Source organism: Anolis carolinensis, unplaced genomic scaffold (genome assembly GCF_035594765.1).
Source record: "Anolis carolinensis isolate JA03-04 unplaced genomic scaffold, rAnoCar3.1.pri scaffold_26, whole genome shotgun sequence".
In the NCBI taxonomy this organism is placed as follows: domain Eukaryota; kingdom Metazoa; phylum Chordata; class Lepidosauria; order Squamata; family Dactyloidae; genus Anolis; species Anolis carolinensis.
In genome coordinates, this window is record NW_026943835.1 from 819,372 (window position 1) to 838,191 (window position 18,820).

The 18,820-nt window shown below is 36.5% G+C and overlaps 1 protein-coding gene across 1 annotated transcript in view; it reads left to right on the top strand.

Moving 5' to 3' along the window:
* Positions 1 to 1,974: 1,974 nt before the first annotated feature.
* LOC134294864 (tetratricopeptide repeat protein 28-like) overlaps positions 1,975 to 18,820 on the top strand; it is a 108,107-nt gene continuing 91,261 nt past the window's right edge. The window contains exons 1-4 of the mRNA XM_062966640.1: positions 1,975 to 2,107; positions 2,365 to 2,562; positions 13,303 to 13,450; positions 16,661 to 16,933. Of these exons, the coding sequence (XP_062822710.1) occupies positions 2,069 to 2,107; positions 2,365 to 2,562; positions 13,303 to 13,450; positions 16,661 to 16,933 (658 nt within the window). The 5' untranslated portion in view covers positions 1,975 to 2,068. The remainder of the gene's footprint in view (positions 2,108 to 2,364; positions 2,563 to 13,302; positions 13,451 to 16,660; positions 16,934 to 18,820) is intronic.

Genomic DNA, 18,820 nt, shown 5'->3' on the forward strand with positions numbered 1-18,820 from the left:
CAATAGAAGGCCTATAATGATCAACAGAAGACTTTATTGGTCAACAGAAAGTCCCAATGGTCAACAAATGGCATTAATGGTCAATGGAAGGCCTATAATGGTCATCAATGGATACCAATGGTCAACAGAAGGCGTATTATGTTCAGCAGAAGGGCCCAACAGTCAACAAAAGGTCTATAATGGTCAACAGAAGGACTATAATGGTCACTGGAAGGATCAACGGGAGTACTACAATGGTCAAAGGAAGGCCTGTAATGGTCAACGGAAGGATTACAATGGTCAACAGGATTATAATGGTCAACCGAAGACCTAAAGTGGTCAACAGGAGGCCTCTAATGGTCAACAATGGATACCAATGGTCAACAAAAGGACTACAATGGTCAACGGAGGATAGCAATGGTCTACAAAAGGCCTCTAATGGTAAACAGAAAACCTATAATGATCAACAGAAGGCCTATCATGGTCAACGGAAGGACTATAACGGCCAACAGAAGGCTTTAATGGTCAACGGAAAGTCCTGATGGTCAATAAATGGCTTCAATGATAAACCGAAGATTATAATAGTCAACGGAGAGCCTATAATGATCAACAATGGATACCAATGGTCAATGGAAGGCCTACAATGGTCAACAATGGATATGAATGCTCAAGAGAAGGCCTATAATGGTCAACAATGGATACCAATGGTCAACAGAAGGCCTATAATGGTCATTAATGGTCTCAGTTTGCACAAGACTTTCACTTGCATAGCCAAGAATACTATTATATTATTATATTATGCTGATCTTCTGTGTATTGTTCCAATTTTAGTATATGTGCTGCCGAAGCGAGCACTTAATATTGTATCATGAATACTAATAAAATAATATATTTTATTATATTACAATTACATTACATTGTTATATATTACATTATTACATTATTTTTATATCACATACTAATAAAATAATTATGATTATAATACTTTATTATATCACTATTACATATTTTATATAGTACATTATTGTTACATTATTTTTATTATGTTATATTAATATAATCATATTATATTACTATAATATAGTAAGAGAGCACTTATTATATTAGATTATGTTACTAATACTAATAAAATTATTATATAATTATTACAATATTAAAATGATATATGATATAATGATATAATATAATAATATAATTTTAATAATACAACCTAATATAATTATTATAATATAATTATTGTTATATCATTATATCATATAATATTACTATAATATAGTAATAGAGCACTTAGTATTAGTCATATAATCTAATAATATATTATTAATATTAAAATTATATTATATTATAATTTAATATATTATTATGTTATATTAATATGAAAATTATATTATTATACTATTATATCATATCTTATTGTAATACAATAATATAGTAATAGAGCACTTATATTATTACTAATACTAATATATTAATATTAAAATTATATTATACCATTATATCATATTATAACTGTAATATACTAATAGAGCACTTATATTATTAGATTATATTACTACTAATAAAATATTAATATTAAACTTTTATTATTTTATTATTTAATAATTATATTATAATATGTTATATTAATATTAAACATATTCTTATACTATTTTATATTATAGTATAAAATTGTTACTTTTTATCGTTATATATTATACTATTATACTACTATCACTATTAATATATTACTATATCATGTTATTCTTTTTGTTATTTTATATTTAAACGATGTTATAATTATATATATATTATTACATTATACTTTTACCTCATAATCCACGATGTCTTCCCTCCTTAAAGGAGACCTTATTCGCCCCGTTTAAAATGGCGCTTCTTCTCTCCTCAGTGTTTTCGGACTCCATTTCCCAGAAGCCTCTGCCCTTGATCCCAATGCGTTGGCCTTCTGGGAATCGTAGTTCGCTCCCGCCTTTCCCTCTCCTCTGCGCCTGCGCGTTGCCGTCGGCGCCTCTTAAAGGGGAAGCCGCCCTTTCGGGGCGACGTTTGCCCGCCAAAAAGTTCTCCGAGGCTCCTCCCCTTTAAGGGGTTCAAAATGGAAGCAGCCTCTCTGAGGAAAGTTTTGGCCCGCAAGGTAAGACGCGTGTCAGGGCGTTTCCACGTTAGGAAAACAGGGAGAGGGCTGGTTTGGTGTTGGTCCGCATCGGATCCGCGTTCCTTTGGGAAAAACACGCCAACCGGGGTCGCAACACGCAAGGGGAAGATGCGTGTCGGGCGTTCACACGTGACATTACCCTCCCAACGCTATTTGACGCGTGTTTTACACATTTATCTTTATTTAATATCATATTGTATTGTTTATAATATGAATACTTACGATATTTTTAACAGGCCCGGGCCGGAAGTGAGGCCTGCGTACGGGGAGACTTCCGGCGGGCGGCGTCGCTCTTCGGCGAGGCCTTGGAGGCGGACCCGGACAACTGTGCGTTGCTTAGCAACCGCTCGGCGGCGCATCTGCGCATGCGCGACTATGCAGGCGCGCTCGCCGATGCCCAGCGCGCCTGCGCCATCAACCCCAAGTGGGCCAAGGTAAGGCCTCTTTTCGGCGGAACCAATGGGAAGGCGGCATGCAAATGAAGGGGCGGGACTCGAGGCTTGAAGGTTTCCTCAGTAAATAAAAGCCTTGACAGGAGGACACGCCCCCTGGCTGCAGAGGACCTATGAGAAGGCAGCATGCAAATGAAGGGGCGTGGCTTGAAGGAACACAATAGAAAGCCAAACAAAAGCCTATTCAGTCACGCCCCTCTTAGCCACGCCCCTCACAAATAAACCTGATCATAGCCACGCCTTTTTCACTATAGGCCACGCCCTCCTTTTAATAGCCACGCCCCTTCAATTTACCTCACAAATAATGCTGTTGGTAGCCACGCCCCTTTTTAATTTCCTTCACAAAGGGCTTATAAAACCTCTGTCCGTAGCCACGCCCCCAGCTGCAGGGGACCTATGGGGAGGCAGTATGCAAATGAAGGCGAGGGGCTTTAAGGCCGTCAATATTTCCCGCTATTTCCCCTCACAAAGAAACCGCGTCTGCACAGAAGCCTCCGTTGTAGCCACGCCCCCTTTCTATTTCCCTCTTTTGTCTGTGGACCCCGCCCCCTTATCGATAGACACGCCCCTTTATTTACCTTACAACGAAGCCTGCACGTAGCCACGCCCTCTTTCTCCATATATTTACCTCACAAAGAAACCGCGCCTGCGCAGAAGGCTCCTTTTCCTGCCTGAGTGATAGCCACGCCCCCTTTCCCTTACCTCACAAAGACTCCGCGCCTGCGCAGAAAGGCTGTTATGTCGGCCACGCCCCCTTACTCCCTCTATTTACCTCACAAATAAGAAACCACGCCTGCGCAGAACCGGCCTTTGTACTTCAAGACGAAGCTGCGCCTGCGCACAGAGCGTTTTATCTGTCTGCCACGCCCCCTTTCTCCCTCTTATTTACCTCACAAAGAAGCCGCGCCTGCGCGAGTGATAGCCACGCCCCCTTTCCTCCCTTATTTCCCTCACAAAGAAGAAATCGCGCCTGCGCAGAAGCAGCCTTTGTACTTCAGGACGAAGTTGCGCCTGCGCAGAAGCCACCTTTGTACTTCACGAAGCCACCTTTGTACTTCAGGATGAGGATGCGCCTGCGCAGAAGCCACCTTTGTATTTCAGGATGAGGATGCGCCTGCGCAGAAGCCGCCTTTGTGCTTCAGGAGGAAACCGCGCCTGCGCAGAAGCCTCCAGCCGGTCGCCACGCCTCCTTTGTCTCTCATTCCCCCCTCACAAAGACGGAGCCGCGCATGCGCAGTGCCTTTTGGGCGTCGGGAGCGGCGAGGGGAGCCTCCCTCTGCTTTCTTCCTCGGCCGTCCGCCGAGGCCCCGCCCCTTCCTGCTTGGCCCCGCCTCCTTTTCCTCCCAGAAAGGGGCGGGGCCTGAGCGAGGATGATGAAATGGCAGCCCAGGAAGAAGGTCAGGCCTGGCCTCGATATTAGGCCTCGATATGCAAATGTATGCAGATGTATGCAAATGAGGGCCTGGGGAAGGGGCCGGGGGTCTAGATAGATATTTATATATCTCTCTATGGCCTTATGAGGAAGCCCCTCGCCCATTCTGGCCTTCTCTGGTACTTCAGATAGGACAATTAATTGATATATTATTATATTAAACATTATTATTATATCATATTATTGTTATATTATTATATTTATTATATTTGCTATACATCGGGCCTTGAGATAAAAGAATTAATGACACTTGATATATATATTATATTATTATATACTATTATTTTGTTTATTATGTATCTTAAATTATTATTTTATAACAGTTTATGTGGTATTGTTTACTATATATTTATTATTATATTGTGATATTAATTCCATTGTATCATATCTATAATGTTATGTTATTATACATTATATTGTTATATTAATTACATTGCATTATATTGCTATTGTACGTATAATATATATATATATATGTTGGAAATATGTATAAAAATAATATTGTATTATATATGTATATTATTGTATTTTATTATATTGCTATTATATTCTTTATATATATATATATTTGCTAATATATACATTATATTGTTGCTATTATATATATATATATATTTGTTTATTATATTAATATTTTATAATATCAATTATTATGTAATATTATTATTATATTACTATTACATCTATGTTTGCTATTATAAATATAATATATTTATTATAATGTTATTTTCTATTTTATGTATATTTATTATACTGTTTTATTATACTGCTGTTATATTCATTATATATATGCTATTATATATATATTTATTATAATTTGCTAATATATACATTATATTGTTTCTATTATATATATATATATATTTGTTTATTATATTAATATTTTATAATATCAATTATTATGTAATATTATTATTATATTACTATTACATCTATGTTTGCTATTATAAATATAATATATTTATTATAATGTTATTTTGTATTTTATGTATATTTATTATACTGTTTTATTATACTGCTGTTATATTCATTATATATATGCTATTATATATATATTTATTATAATAATTATTATACATGTTATAATAATATTATTTTATTTTATATGTGTATATTATATTATAATATAATATTGCTATTATATCTATTATAATTATATCTATTATATCTATTACACATATATGTTTGCTATTACATATGTATTCGTTATAATATTTTTATATTATATGTATATTTATTATGATATTGATATGATATTGCTATTATATCCATTATATATGTTTGCAATTATATATTGTTATATATTATCATAGAATAATTATTTTTATCTTTTTATATTACACATGCATTATTATTATATTTATTACATTGTATTTATTATTATATCCAATTATTATGATGTTTATTATATTATATTTATTATATTACTATATTAATATTTGAGAAAGGAATTGTTTGCCTGTGTTCCAAGTGTAGTCTAGATCCAATGTCAGCTGGGTTCAGTGGGTGCGGGTGAACTACAACTCATATATGTAAATCCCATCATCCCTGGTCCAAACTCTTCCAGACCGCAACAGGGCGTAGAGTGTGTCATGGGTGTCCTTTGTGTCAAGTTTGGTCTTGATCAGTCATTGGTGGTGGTTGCAATGGTCTCAGGAAGTGAGTGAAGATAGTGTAAATCCCATCATCCCTGGTCCAAACCCTTCCAGACCGCAACAGGGCGTAGAGTGTGTCATGGGTGTCCTTTGTGTCAAGTTTGGTCTTGATCAGTCATTGGTGGTGGTCGCAGTGGTCTCAGGAAGTGAGTGAAGATAGTGTAAATCCCATCATCCCTGGTCCAAACTCTTCCAGACCGCAACAGGGCGTAGAGTGTGTCATGGGTGTCCTGTGTGCCAAGTTTGGTCTTGATCAGTCATTGGTGGTGGTCGCAGTGGTCTCAGGAAGTGAGTGAAGATAGTGTAAATCCCATCATCCCTGGTCCAAACCCTTCCAGACCGCAACAGGGCGTAGAGTGTGTCATGGGTGTCCTGTGTGTCAAGTTTGGTCTTGATCAGTCATTGGTGGTGGTCGCAGTGGTCTCAGGAAGTGAGTGAAGATAGTGTAAATCCCATCATCCCTGGTCCAAACTCTTCCAGACCGCAACAGGGCGTAGAGTGTGTCATGGGTGTCCTGTGTGCCAAGTTTGGTCTTGATCAGTCATTGGTGGTGGTCGCAGTGGTCTCAGGAAGTGAGTGAAGATAATGTAAATCCCATCATCCCTGGTCCAAACTCTTCCAGACCGCAACAGGGCGTAGAGTGTGTCATGGGTGTCCTGTGTGCCAAGTTTGGTCTTGATCAGTCATTGGTGGTGGTCGCAGTGGTCTCAGGAAGTGAGTGAAGATAGTGTAAATCCCATCATCCCTGGTCCAAACCCTTCCAGACCGCAACAGGGCGTAGAGTGTGTCATGGGTGTCCTGTGTGCCAAGTTTGGTCTTGATCAGTCATTGGTGGTGGTCGCAGTGGTCTCAGGAAGTGAGTGAAGATAGTGTAAATCCCATCATCCCTGGTCCAAACCCTTCCAGACCGCAACAGGGCGTAGAGTGTGTCATGGGTGTCCTGTGTGTCAAGTTTGGTCTTGATCAGTCATTGGTGGTGGTCGCAGTGGTCTCAGGAAGTGAGTGAAGATAGTGTAAATCCCATCATCCCTGGTCCAAACTCTTCCAGACCGCAACAGGGCATAGAGTGTGTCATGGGTGTCCTGTGTGTCAAGTTTGGTCTTGATCAGTCATTGGTGGTGGTTGCAATGGTCTCAGGAAGTGAGTGAAGATAGTGTAAATCCCATCATCCCTGGTCCAAACTCTTCCAGACCGCAACAGGGCGTAGAGTGTGTCATGGGTGTCCTGTGTGTCAAGTTTGGTCTTGATCAGTCATTGGTGGTGGTTGCAATGGTCTCAGGAAGTGAGTGAAGATAGTGTAAATCCCATCATCCCTGGTCCAAACTCTTCCAGACCGCAACAGGGCATAGAGTGTGTCATGGGTGTCCTGTGTGTCAAGTTTGGTCTTGATCAGTGATTGGTGGTGGTTGCAATGGTCTCAGGAAGTGAGTGAAGATAGTGTAAATCCCATCATCCCTGGTCCAAACTCTTCCAGACCGCAACAGGGCGTAGAGTGTGTCATGGGTGTCCTGTGTGCCAAGTTTGGTCTTGATCAGTCATTGGTGGTGGTCGCAGTGGTCTCAGGAAGTGAGTGAAGATAGTGTAAATCCCATCATCCCTGGTCCAAACTCTTCCAGACCGCAACAGGGCGTAGAGTGTGTCATGGGTGTCCTGTGTGCCAAGTTTGGTCTTGATCAGTCATTGGTGGTGGTCGCAGTGGTCTCAGGAAGTGAGTGAAGATAGTGTAAATCCCATCATCCCTGGTCCAAACTCTTCCAGACCGCAACAGGGCGTAGAGTGTGTCATGGGTGTCCTGTGTGTCAAGTTTGGTCTTGATCAGTCATTGGTGGTGGTCGCAGTGGTCTCAGGAAGTGAGTGAAGATAGTGTAAATCCCATCATCCCTGGTCCAAACTCTTCCAGACCGCAACAGGGCATAGAGTGTGTCATGGGTGTCCTGTGTGCCAAGTTTGGTCTTGATCAGTCATTGGTGGTGGTCGCAGTGGTCTCAGGAAGTGAGTGAAGATAGTGTAAATCCCATCATCCCTGGTCCAAACTCTTCCAGACCGCAACAGGGCATAGAGTGTGTCATGGGTGTCCTGTGTGTCAAGTTTGGTCTTGATCAGTCATTGGTGGTGGTTGCAATGGTCTCAGGAAGTGAGTGAAGATAGTGTAAATCCCATCATCCCTGGTCCAAACTCTTCCAGACCGCAACAGGGCGTAGAGTGTGTCATGGGTGTCCTGTGTGTCAAGTTTGGTCTTGATCAGTCATTGGTGGTGGTTGCAATGGTCTCAGGAAGTGAGTGAAGATAGTGTAAATCCCATCATCCCTGGTCCAAACTCTTCCAGACCGCAACAGGGCATAGAGTGTGTCATGGGTGTCCTGTGTGTCAAGTTTGGTCTTGATCAGTGATTGGTGGTGGTTGCAATGGTCTCAGGAAGTGAGTGAAGATAGTGTAAATCCCATCATCCCTGGTCCAAACTCTTCCAGACCGCAACAGGGCGTAGAGTGTGTCATGGGTGTCCTGTGTGCCAAGTTTGGTCTTGATCAGTCATTGGTGGTGGTCGCAGTGGTCTCAGGAAGTGAGTGAAGATAGTGTAAATCCCATCATCCCTGGTCCAAACTCTTCCAGACCGCAACAGGGCGTAGAGTGTGTCATGGGTGTCCTGTGTGCCAAGTTTGGTCTTGATCAGTCATTGGTGGTGGTCGCAGTGGTCTCAGGAAGTGAGTGAAGATAGTGTAAATCCCATCATCCATGGTCCGCCTTCCTCCAAACTTCACCAGGATGTAAAGTGGGGAGTGGGGAGTCTGTGTGCCAAGTTTGGTCCAGGTCCATCATTCGTGGGGGTCACAGTGGTCTCAGGAAGTGAGTGAAGGTTCTGCAAGTCCCATCATCCATGGCAAGTCTCTGGATGTAGGTCAACTACAATTCCTGGAAAAATCATGATAGGCCTTCTGTTGACCATTAAAACCTTCTGTTGACCATTATAGGCCTCCTGTTGAGCATTGGTGTCCATTGTTGACCATGATAGGCCTTCCGTTGACCATGATAGGCCTTCTGTTGACCATTAAATCCTTCTGTTGACCATTATAGGCCTCCTGTTGAGCATTGGTGTCCATTGTTGACCATGATAGGCCTTCCGTTGACCATGATAGGCCTTCTGTTGACCATTAAAACCTTCTGTTGACCATTAAAGCCTTCTGTTAACTATTAAAACCTTCTGTTGAACATAAAAGCCTTCTGTTGACCATTAGAGGCCTTCTGTTGACCATTGGTATCCATTGTTGATCATTATAGGCCTCATATTGCTCATTATAGGCCTTCTGTTGAGCATTTGTATCCATTGTTGACCATTAACACCTTCTGTTGACCATTAAATCCTTCTGTTGAGCACTGGTATCCATTGTTAACCATTATAGGCCATCTGTTGTCCATCATAGACCTTCTGTTGAGCATTGGTATCCATTGTTGACCATTATAGGCCTTCTGTTTAACATTATAGGCCTCTGGTATTCCTTGGTATTCCTTGTTGATCGTTACAGACCTTGTGTTGACCATTATAGGACTTCTCTTGACCATTATAGACCATGTGATGAGCATTGGTATACATTGTTGACCATTATAGGCCTTCTGTTGACCATAAAAACCTTCCGTTGATCATTAGAGGCCTTCTGTTGACCATTGTATCCATTGTTGACCATTATAGACCTTCTGTTGACACTAATGCCTTCTGGTGACCATTATTGGCCTTCTGTGGACCATTAAATCCTTCTGTTGACCATTCTCAGCTAATGGTTGACTTTTTGTATCCATTTCTGACCCTTAACGCCTTCTGTTGACCATTGGTATCCACTGTTGATCATTGGAGGCCTTCTGTTGAACATTAAAGCCTTCTGTTGAACATTATAGCTTTCTCTTGAACATTAAATCCTTCCGTTGACCATTATAGGCCTTCTGTTGACACTAATGCCTTCTGTTGACCATTATAGGCCTTCTGTTGAGCATTGGTATCCATTGTTGACCTTTGTAGGCCTTCTGTTGGCCATCGAAGCCTTCCGTTGACCATTCTAGGCTTCCCGTTGACCATTGTATCCATTGTTGACCATTATAGACCTTCTGTTGACACTAATGCCTTCTGTTGACCATTAGAGGCCTTCTGTTGAGCATTGGTATCCATTGTTGACCTTTGTAGGCCTTCTGTTGGCCATCGAAGCCTTCCGTTGACCGTTCTAGGCTTCCCGTTGACCATTGTATCCATTGTTGACCATTATAGATCTTCTGTTGACACTAATGCCTTCTGTTGACCATTATAGGCCTTCTGTTGAGCATTGGTATCCATTGTTGACCTTTGTAGGCCTTCTGTTGGCCATCGAAGCCTTCCGTTGACCATTCTAGGCTTCCCGTTGACCATTGTATCCATTGTTGACCATTATAGACCTTCTGTTGACACTAATGCCTTCTGTTGACCATTATAGGCCTTCTGTTGAGCATTGGTATCCATTGTTGACCTTTGTAGGCCTTCTGTTGGCCATCGAAGCCTTCCGTTCACCATTCTAGGCTTCCCGTTGACCATTGTATCCATTGTTGACCATTATAGACCTTCTGTTGACACTAATGCCTTCTGTTGACCATTAGAGGCCTTCTGTTGAGCATTGGTATCCATTGTTGACCTTTGTAGGCCTTCTGTTGGCCATCGAAGCCTTCCGTTGACCGTTCTAGGCTTCCCGTTGACCATTGTATCCATTGTTGACCATTATAGACCTTCTGTTGACACTAATGCCTTCTGTTGACCATTATAGGCCTTCTGTTGAGCATTGGTATCCATTGTTAACCTTTGTAGGCCTTCTGTTGGCCATCGAAGCCTTCCGTTGACCATTCTAGGCTTCCCGTTGACCATTGTATCCATTGTTGACCATTATAGACCTTCTGTTGACACTAATGCCTTATGTTGACCATTATAGGCCTTCTGTTGAGCATTGGTATCCATTGTTGACCTTTGTAGGCCTTCTGTTGGCCATCGAAGCCTTCCGTTGACCATTCTAGGCCTCCCGTTGACCATTGTATCCATTGTTGACCATTATAGACCTTCTGTTGACACTAATGCCTTCTGTTGACCATTATAGGCCTTCTGTTGAGCATTGGTATCCATTGTTGACCTTTGTAGGCCTTGTGTTGGCCATCGAAGCCTTCCGTTGACCGTTCTAGGCCTCCCGTTGACCATTGTATCCATTGTTGACCATTATAGACCTTCTGTTGACACTAATGCCTTCTGTTGACCATTAGAGGCCTTCTGTTGAGCATTGGTATCCATTGTTGACCTTTGTAGGCCTTCTGTTGGCCATCGAAGCCTTCCGTTGACCGTTCTAGGCCTCCCGTTGACCATTGTATCCATTGTTGACCATTATAGACCTTCTGTTGACACTAATGCCTTCTGTTGACCATTATAGGCCTTCTGTTGAGCATTGGTATCCATTGTTGACCTTTGTAGGCCTTCTGTTGGCCATCGAAGCCTTCCGTTGACCATTCTAGGCCTCCCGTTGACCATTGTATCCATTGTTGACCATTATAGACCTTCTGTTGACACTAATGCCTTCTGTTGACCATTAGAGGCCTTCTGTTGAGCATTGGTATCCATTGTTGACCTTTGTAGGCCTTGTGTTGGCCATCGAAGCCTTCCGTTGACCGTTCTAGGCCTCCCGTTGACCATTGTATCCATTGTTGACCATTATAGACCTTCTGTTGACACTAATGCCTTCTGTTGACCATTAGAGGCCTTCTGTTGAGCATTGGTATCCATTGTTGACCTTTGTAGGCCTTCTGTTGGCCATCGAAGCCTTCCGTTGACCATTCTAGGCCTCCCGTTGACCATTGTATCCATTGTTGACCATTATAGACCTTCTGTTGACACTAATGCCTTCTGTTGACCATTAGAGGCCTTCTGTTGAGCATTGGTATCCATTGTTGACCTTTGTAGGCCTTCTGTTGGCCATCGAAGCCTTCCGTTGACCATTCTAGGCCTCCCGTTGACCATTGTATCCATTGTTGACCATTATAGACCTTCTGTTGACACTAATGCCTTCTGTTGACCATTAGAGGCCTTCTGTTGAGCATTGGTATCCATTGTTGACCTTTGTAGGCCTTGTGTTGGCCATCGAAGCCTTCCGTTGACCATTCTAGGCTTCCCGTTGACCATTGTATCCATTGTTGACCATTATAGACCTTCTGTTGACACTAATGCTTCTGTTGACCATTATAGGCCTTCTGTTGAGCATTGGTATCCATTGTTGACCTTTGTAGGCCTTCTGTTGGCCATCGAAGCCTTCCGTTGACCATTCTAGGCCTCCCGTTGACCATTGTATCCATTGTTGACCATTATAGACCTTCTGTTGACACTAATGCCTTCTGTTGACCATTAGAGGCCTTCTGTTGAGCATTGGTATCCATTGTTGACCTTTGTAGGCCTTGTGTTGGCCATCGAAGCCTTCCGTTGACCATTCTAGGCTTCCCGTTGACCATTGTATCTATTGTTGACCATTATAGACCTTCTGTTGACACTAATGCCTTCTGTTGACCATTATAGGCCTTCTGTTGAGCATTGGTATCCATTGTTGACCTTTGCAGGCCTTCTGTTGGCCATCGAAGCCTTCCGTTGACCATTCTAGGCTTCCCGTTGACCATTGTATCCATTGTTGACCATTATAGACCTTCTGTTGAACATTAAATCCTTCCGTTGACCATTATAGGCCTTCTGCTGAGCATTGGTATCCATTGTTGACCTTTGTAGGCCTTCTGTTGGCCATCGAAGCCTTCCGTTGACCATTCTAGGCTTCCCGTTGACCATTGTATCCATTGTTGACCATTATAGACCTTCTGTTGACACTAATGCCTTCTGTTGACCATTATAGGCCTTCTGTTGAGCATTGGTATCCATTGTTGACCTCTGTTGGCCTTCAAAGCCTTCCGTTGACCATTCTAGGCTTCCCGTTGACCATTGTATCCATTGTTGACCATTATAGACCTCCTGTTGACACTAATGCCTTCTGTTGACCAATATAGGCCTTCTGTTGAGCATTGGTATCCATTGTTGACCTTTGTAGGCCTTCTGTTGGCCATCGAAGCCTTCCGTTGACCATTCTAGGCTTCCCGTTGACCATTGTATCCATTGTTGACCATTATAGACCTCCTGTTGACACTAATGCCTTCTGTTGACCAATATAGGCCTTCTGTTGAGCATTGGTATCCATTGTTGACCTTTGTAGGCCTTCTGTTGGCCATCGAAGCCTTCCGTTGACCATTCTAGGCTTCCCGTTGACCATTGTATCCATTGTTGACCATTATAGACCTTCTGTTGACACTAATGCCTTCTGTTGACCATTATAGGCCTTCTGTTGAGCATTGGTATCCATTGTTGACCTCTGTTGGCCTTCAAAGCCTTCCGTTGACCATTCTAGGCTTCCCGTTGACCATTGTATCCATTGTTGACCATTATAGACCTTCTGTTGACACTAATGCCTTCTGTTGACCATTATAGGCTTTCTGTTGAGCATTGGTATCCATTGTTGACCTTCTAGGCCTTCTGTTGGCCTTCAAAGCCTTCCGTTGACCATTCTAGGCCTCCCGTTGACCCTCGATGTCTTTCTTTCTGCTCTTGCTTAGGCCTACTTCCGCCAGGGGGTGGCGCTGCAGTACCTGGGGCGTCACGGGGACGCGCTGGCGGCCTTTGCCTCGGGTCTGGCCCAGGACCCCAAGAGCCTCCAGCTCCTCCTTGGCATCACCGAGGCCGCCCTCAAGTCCCCCCTCCGAGGTAGGACACAAGGGTTCTTCTTATTAATATTCCTAATATTCTTATGACTATTATTAAATATTATCTAATATTATAATACATTATTATTATTATCCATTGTTATTATTGTAAATATTATCTAGTATTGTTATTGTTATCCAATATTATTATCAATATTATTAATATGTGTATTATCTCATAGTATTTTTATTGTAAATATTATTAATATTATATTGATTATCAATATTATTATTATCATCATCCATTTTTCATATATTATTATGTAATATTATTAGCCATTATTATTTTCTAATATTATTATCCATTATTATTATATATCATTATTATTACCCATATTGTGATTTATTATATTATGTAATCTTATTATATGTTATTATTCATTGTATTATTATTATTATTAACCATTTTTGGATATATTTTGGATATATTATTATACTGTATTATGTAATATTATTATCCATTATTAGCATCTAATATTATTATCCATTATTATTATATATCATTATTATTACCCATATTGTGATTTATTATATTATGTAATCTTATTATATGTTATTATTCATTGTATTATTATTATTATTAACCATTTTTGGATATATTTTGGATATATTATTATACTGTATTATGTAATATTATTATCCATTATTAGCATCTAATATTATTATCAATTATTATTATTATTATTATATTATTATATTATGTAATATTATTATGCATTATATAACATTATTATGCATTATTTTTATTATTATCCATTTAGAGATATTATGTTATCTAATATTGTTATCCATTATTATCTATTATTATCCATTATTATCAATGATTATTATCCTTTTTATTATCTATTATTACTATCCTTTATTATATTATTATCTGATATTATCCAGTATTATCAATTATTATTATCCTTTTTATTATCTACTATTACTATCCATTATTATATATTCTTATATTATGTAATATCCGTTATTATCTGTTATTATTACCTATTATTATTCTATATTATTATCTAATATAATCCATTATGTATTATTATTATTATACATTATTATCTATTATTATGTAATATTATTGTGCATTATATAATATTATTATGCATTATTTTTTATTATTATCCATTTAGAGATATTATTATGTTATCTAATATTATTATCCATTATTATTATCTGATATTATCCAGTATTATCAATTATTACTATCCTTTTTATTATCTACTATTACTATCCATTATTATATATTCTTATATTATGTAATATCCGTTATTATCTGTTATTATTACCTATTATTATTCTATATTATTATCTAATATAATCCATTATGTATTATTATTATTATACATTATTATCTATTATTATGTAATATTATTAATAATTTATTAATAAATAAAAAGATAAGTTACAATAAAATTAATTTAAAATAATAAAATATAATACAAACAATAAAACAATAAAAAATGAAATGCATACAAATCATACAATGAAAATAATAAAAAACACTAAAAATAATTAAAAACATTAAAAAAATTATAACAATAAAATACTACAGTAACACAAAATAACAAAAAATAATGAAAAGAAAATACTAAAATATAATAAATAAAAAGATAAGTTACAATAAAATTAATTTAAAATAATAAAATATAATACAAACAAATAATAAAACAATAAAAATGAAATGCATACAAATCATACAATGAAAATAATAAAAAACACTAAAAATAATTAAAAAAATTATAACAATAAACTACTACAGTAACACAAAATAACTAAAAATAATAAAAGGAAAATACTAAAATATAATAAATAAAAAGATAAGTTACAATAAAATTAATTTAAAATAATAAAATATAATACAAACAAATAATAAAACAATAAAAAATGAAATGCATACAAATAATACAATGAAAATAATAAAAAAACACTAAAAATAATTAAAAACATTAAAAAATTATAACAATAAAATACTACAGTAACACAAAATAACTAAAAATAATGAAAAGAAAATACTAAAATATAATAAATAAAAAGATAAGTTACAATAAAATTAATTTAAAATAATAAAATACAATACAAACAAATAATAAAACAATAAAGAATGAAATGCATACAAATAATACAATGAAAATAATAAAAAACACTAAAAATAATTAAAAACATTAAAAAATTATAACAATAAAATACTACAGTAACACAAAATAACTAAAAATAATGAAAAGAAAATACTAAAATATAATAAGTAAAAAGATAAGTTACAATAAAATTAATTTAAAATAATAAAATATAATACAAACAAATAATAAAACAATAAAAAATGAAATGCATACAAATAATACAATGAAAATAATAAAAAACACTAAAAATAATTAAAAACATTAAAAAATTATAACAATAAAATACTACAGTAACACAAAATAACTAAAAATAATGAAAAGAAAATACTAAAATATAATAAGTAAAAAGATAAGTTACAATAAAATTAATTTAAAATAATAAAATATAATACAAACAAATAATAAAACAATAAAAAATGAAATGCATACAAATAATACAATGAAAATAATAAAAAACACTAAAAATAATTAAAAACATTAAAAAAATTATAACAATAAAATACTACAGTAACACAAAATAACTAAAAATAATAAAAAGAAAATACTAAAATATAATAAATAAAAAGATAAGTTACGATAAAATTAATTTAAAAATACAAATAAAAATTCCACAACAATTTTTAACCAATACCACCACCACTTTGCACAGTAACGCGTGGCCGGGCACAGCTAGTTATTATATATTATTACTAGCTACTACTAGAAGGCTAAGCTCCGCCCACTTGGTCTCCTAGCAACCCACTCAGCCCAGTGTTAATAAAAGAATAAAAAATAAATACAAATAAAACAATAAAAAATAATTAAAAACACTGAAAATTAATACAATAAAATACTATAAATAATACAACAAAATAATAAAATATAATAAATAAAAAAGATAAGTTACAATAAAATTAATTTTAAAAAAATAAAAATAACGTCAAATAAAAATTCCACAACAATTTTTAACCAATACCACCACCACTTTGCACAGTAATGCGTGGCCGGGCACAGCTAGTTATTATATATTATTACTAGCTGTGCCCAGCCATGCGTTGCTGTTATTATTATCTATTATTATTATTATTATTACCCAATATTATGATCCTCCTCTTCCATAGAGTCCCTGGAGCCGACCTATGCGCAGCTGCAGCGGATGGGCCTGGACAAGAGCGCCTTCGTGGTGGTCTCGGTGATCGGCCAGGAGCTGCTGACCTCGGGGCAGGCGGGGGCGTCCGTGGTGGTCCTCGAGGCCGCCCTCCAGGTCGGGACCGCCTCCCTCCGCCTCCGCGGGTCCGTCCTCTCCGCCCTGGCCGCCGCCCACTGGGCCCTCGGCCAATCCGAGCGCAGCCAGCACTACATGCTCCAGGACCTGCACACCGCCAAGGCCCTCGGTATGGACCTCCACTCGTGGACACATTTGTTGTGATTGCGTTCCGTGGTTTTGTTGTTTACTCAGTCCTACAAACGTACATTACATTTATATATATAGACTAGCTGTGCCCGGCCACGCGTTGCTGTGGCAAAGTGGTGGTGGCATTGGTTAAAAATTGTTGTGTAATTTTTATTTGACTTTATTTGCATTTTTATTAATTTTATTGTAAGTTATATTTTTATTTATTATATTTTATTATTTTCTTGTATTATTTTTAGTTATCTTCTGTTATTATAGTATTTTATTGTATTAATTTTTTAGTGTTTTTTATTATTTTTTATTGAGTTGGAGGAGCTTAGCCTTCTAACTGGCAGCAATTGGATAAAAGCAATTATTCCTCTCTCTCTAATTAGGACTTTATTTTTCTTTTCTTTTTGTTATATCAACCTGGAGGCATGGATGATGGCTTATGTTGTCAAATTTCGAGGTTGTGGGGCCTGTAGTTTTGTTGTTTTGTGCGTCGCCGTGATGCCATCACTCTTTTATATATATAGACTAGCTGTGCCCGGCCACGCGTTGCTGTGGCAAAGTGGTGGTGGCATTGGTTAAAAATTGTTGTGTAATTTTTATTTGACTTTATTTGCATTTTTTATTAATTTTATTGTAAGTTATATTTTTATTTATTATATTTTAGTATTTTCTTGTATTATTTTTAGTTATCTTCTGTTATTATAGTATTTTATTGTATTAATTTTTTAGTGTTTTTTATTATTTTTTATTGGGTTGCTAGGAGACCAAGTTGGAGGAGCTTAGCCTTCTAACTGGCAGCAATTGGATAAAAACAATTATAGTCTAAATTCATTATTATACTATTATATTGTATTATTTTATTATATTATTTTCTTGTATTATTTTTAGTTATTTTCTGTTATTATAGTATTTTATTGTATTAATTTTTTAGTGTTTTTTATTATTTTTTATTGGGTTGCTAGGAGGCCAAGTGGGAGGAGCTTAGCCTTCTAACTGGCAGCAATAGGATAAAAACGATTATAGTCTAAATTCATTATTATACTATTATATTGTATTATTTTATTATATTATTTTCTTGTATTATTTTTAGTTATTTTCTGTTATTATAGTATTTTATTGTATTAATTTTTTCATTATTATACTATTATATTGTATTATTTTATTATTATTTTCTTGTATTATTTTTAGTTATTTTCTGTTATTATAGTATTTTATTGTATTAATTTTTTAGTGTTTTTTATTATTTTTTATTGGGTTGCTAGGAGACCAAGTGGGAGGAGCTTAGCCTTCTAACTGGCAGCAATTGGATAAAAACAATTATAGTCTAAATTCATTATTATACTATTATATTGTATTATTTTATTATATTATTTTCTTGTATTATTTTTAGTTATTTTCTGTTATTATAGTATTTTATTGTATTAATTTTTTAGTGTTTTTTATTATTTTTTATTGGGTTGCTAGGAGGCCAAGTGGGAGGAGCTTAGCCTTCTAACTGGCAGCAATAGGATAAAAACGATTATAGTCTAAATTCATTATTATACTATTATATTGTATTATTTTATTATATTATTTTCTTGTATTATTTTTAGTTATTTTCTGTTATTATAGTATTTTATTGTATTAATTTTTTCATTATTATACTATTATATTGTATTATTTTATTATTATTTTCTTGTATTATTTTTAGTTATTTTCTGTTATTATAGTATTTTATTGTATTAATTTTTTAGTGTTTTTTATTATTTTTTATTGGGTTGCTAGGAGACCAAGTGGGAGGAGCTTAGCCTTCTAACTGGCAGCAATTGGATAAAAACAATTATAGTCTAAATTCATTATTATACTATTATATTGTATTATTTTATTATATTATTTT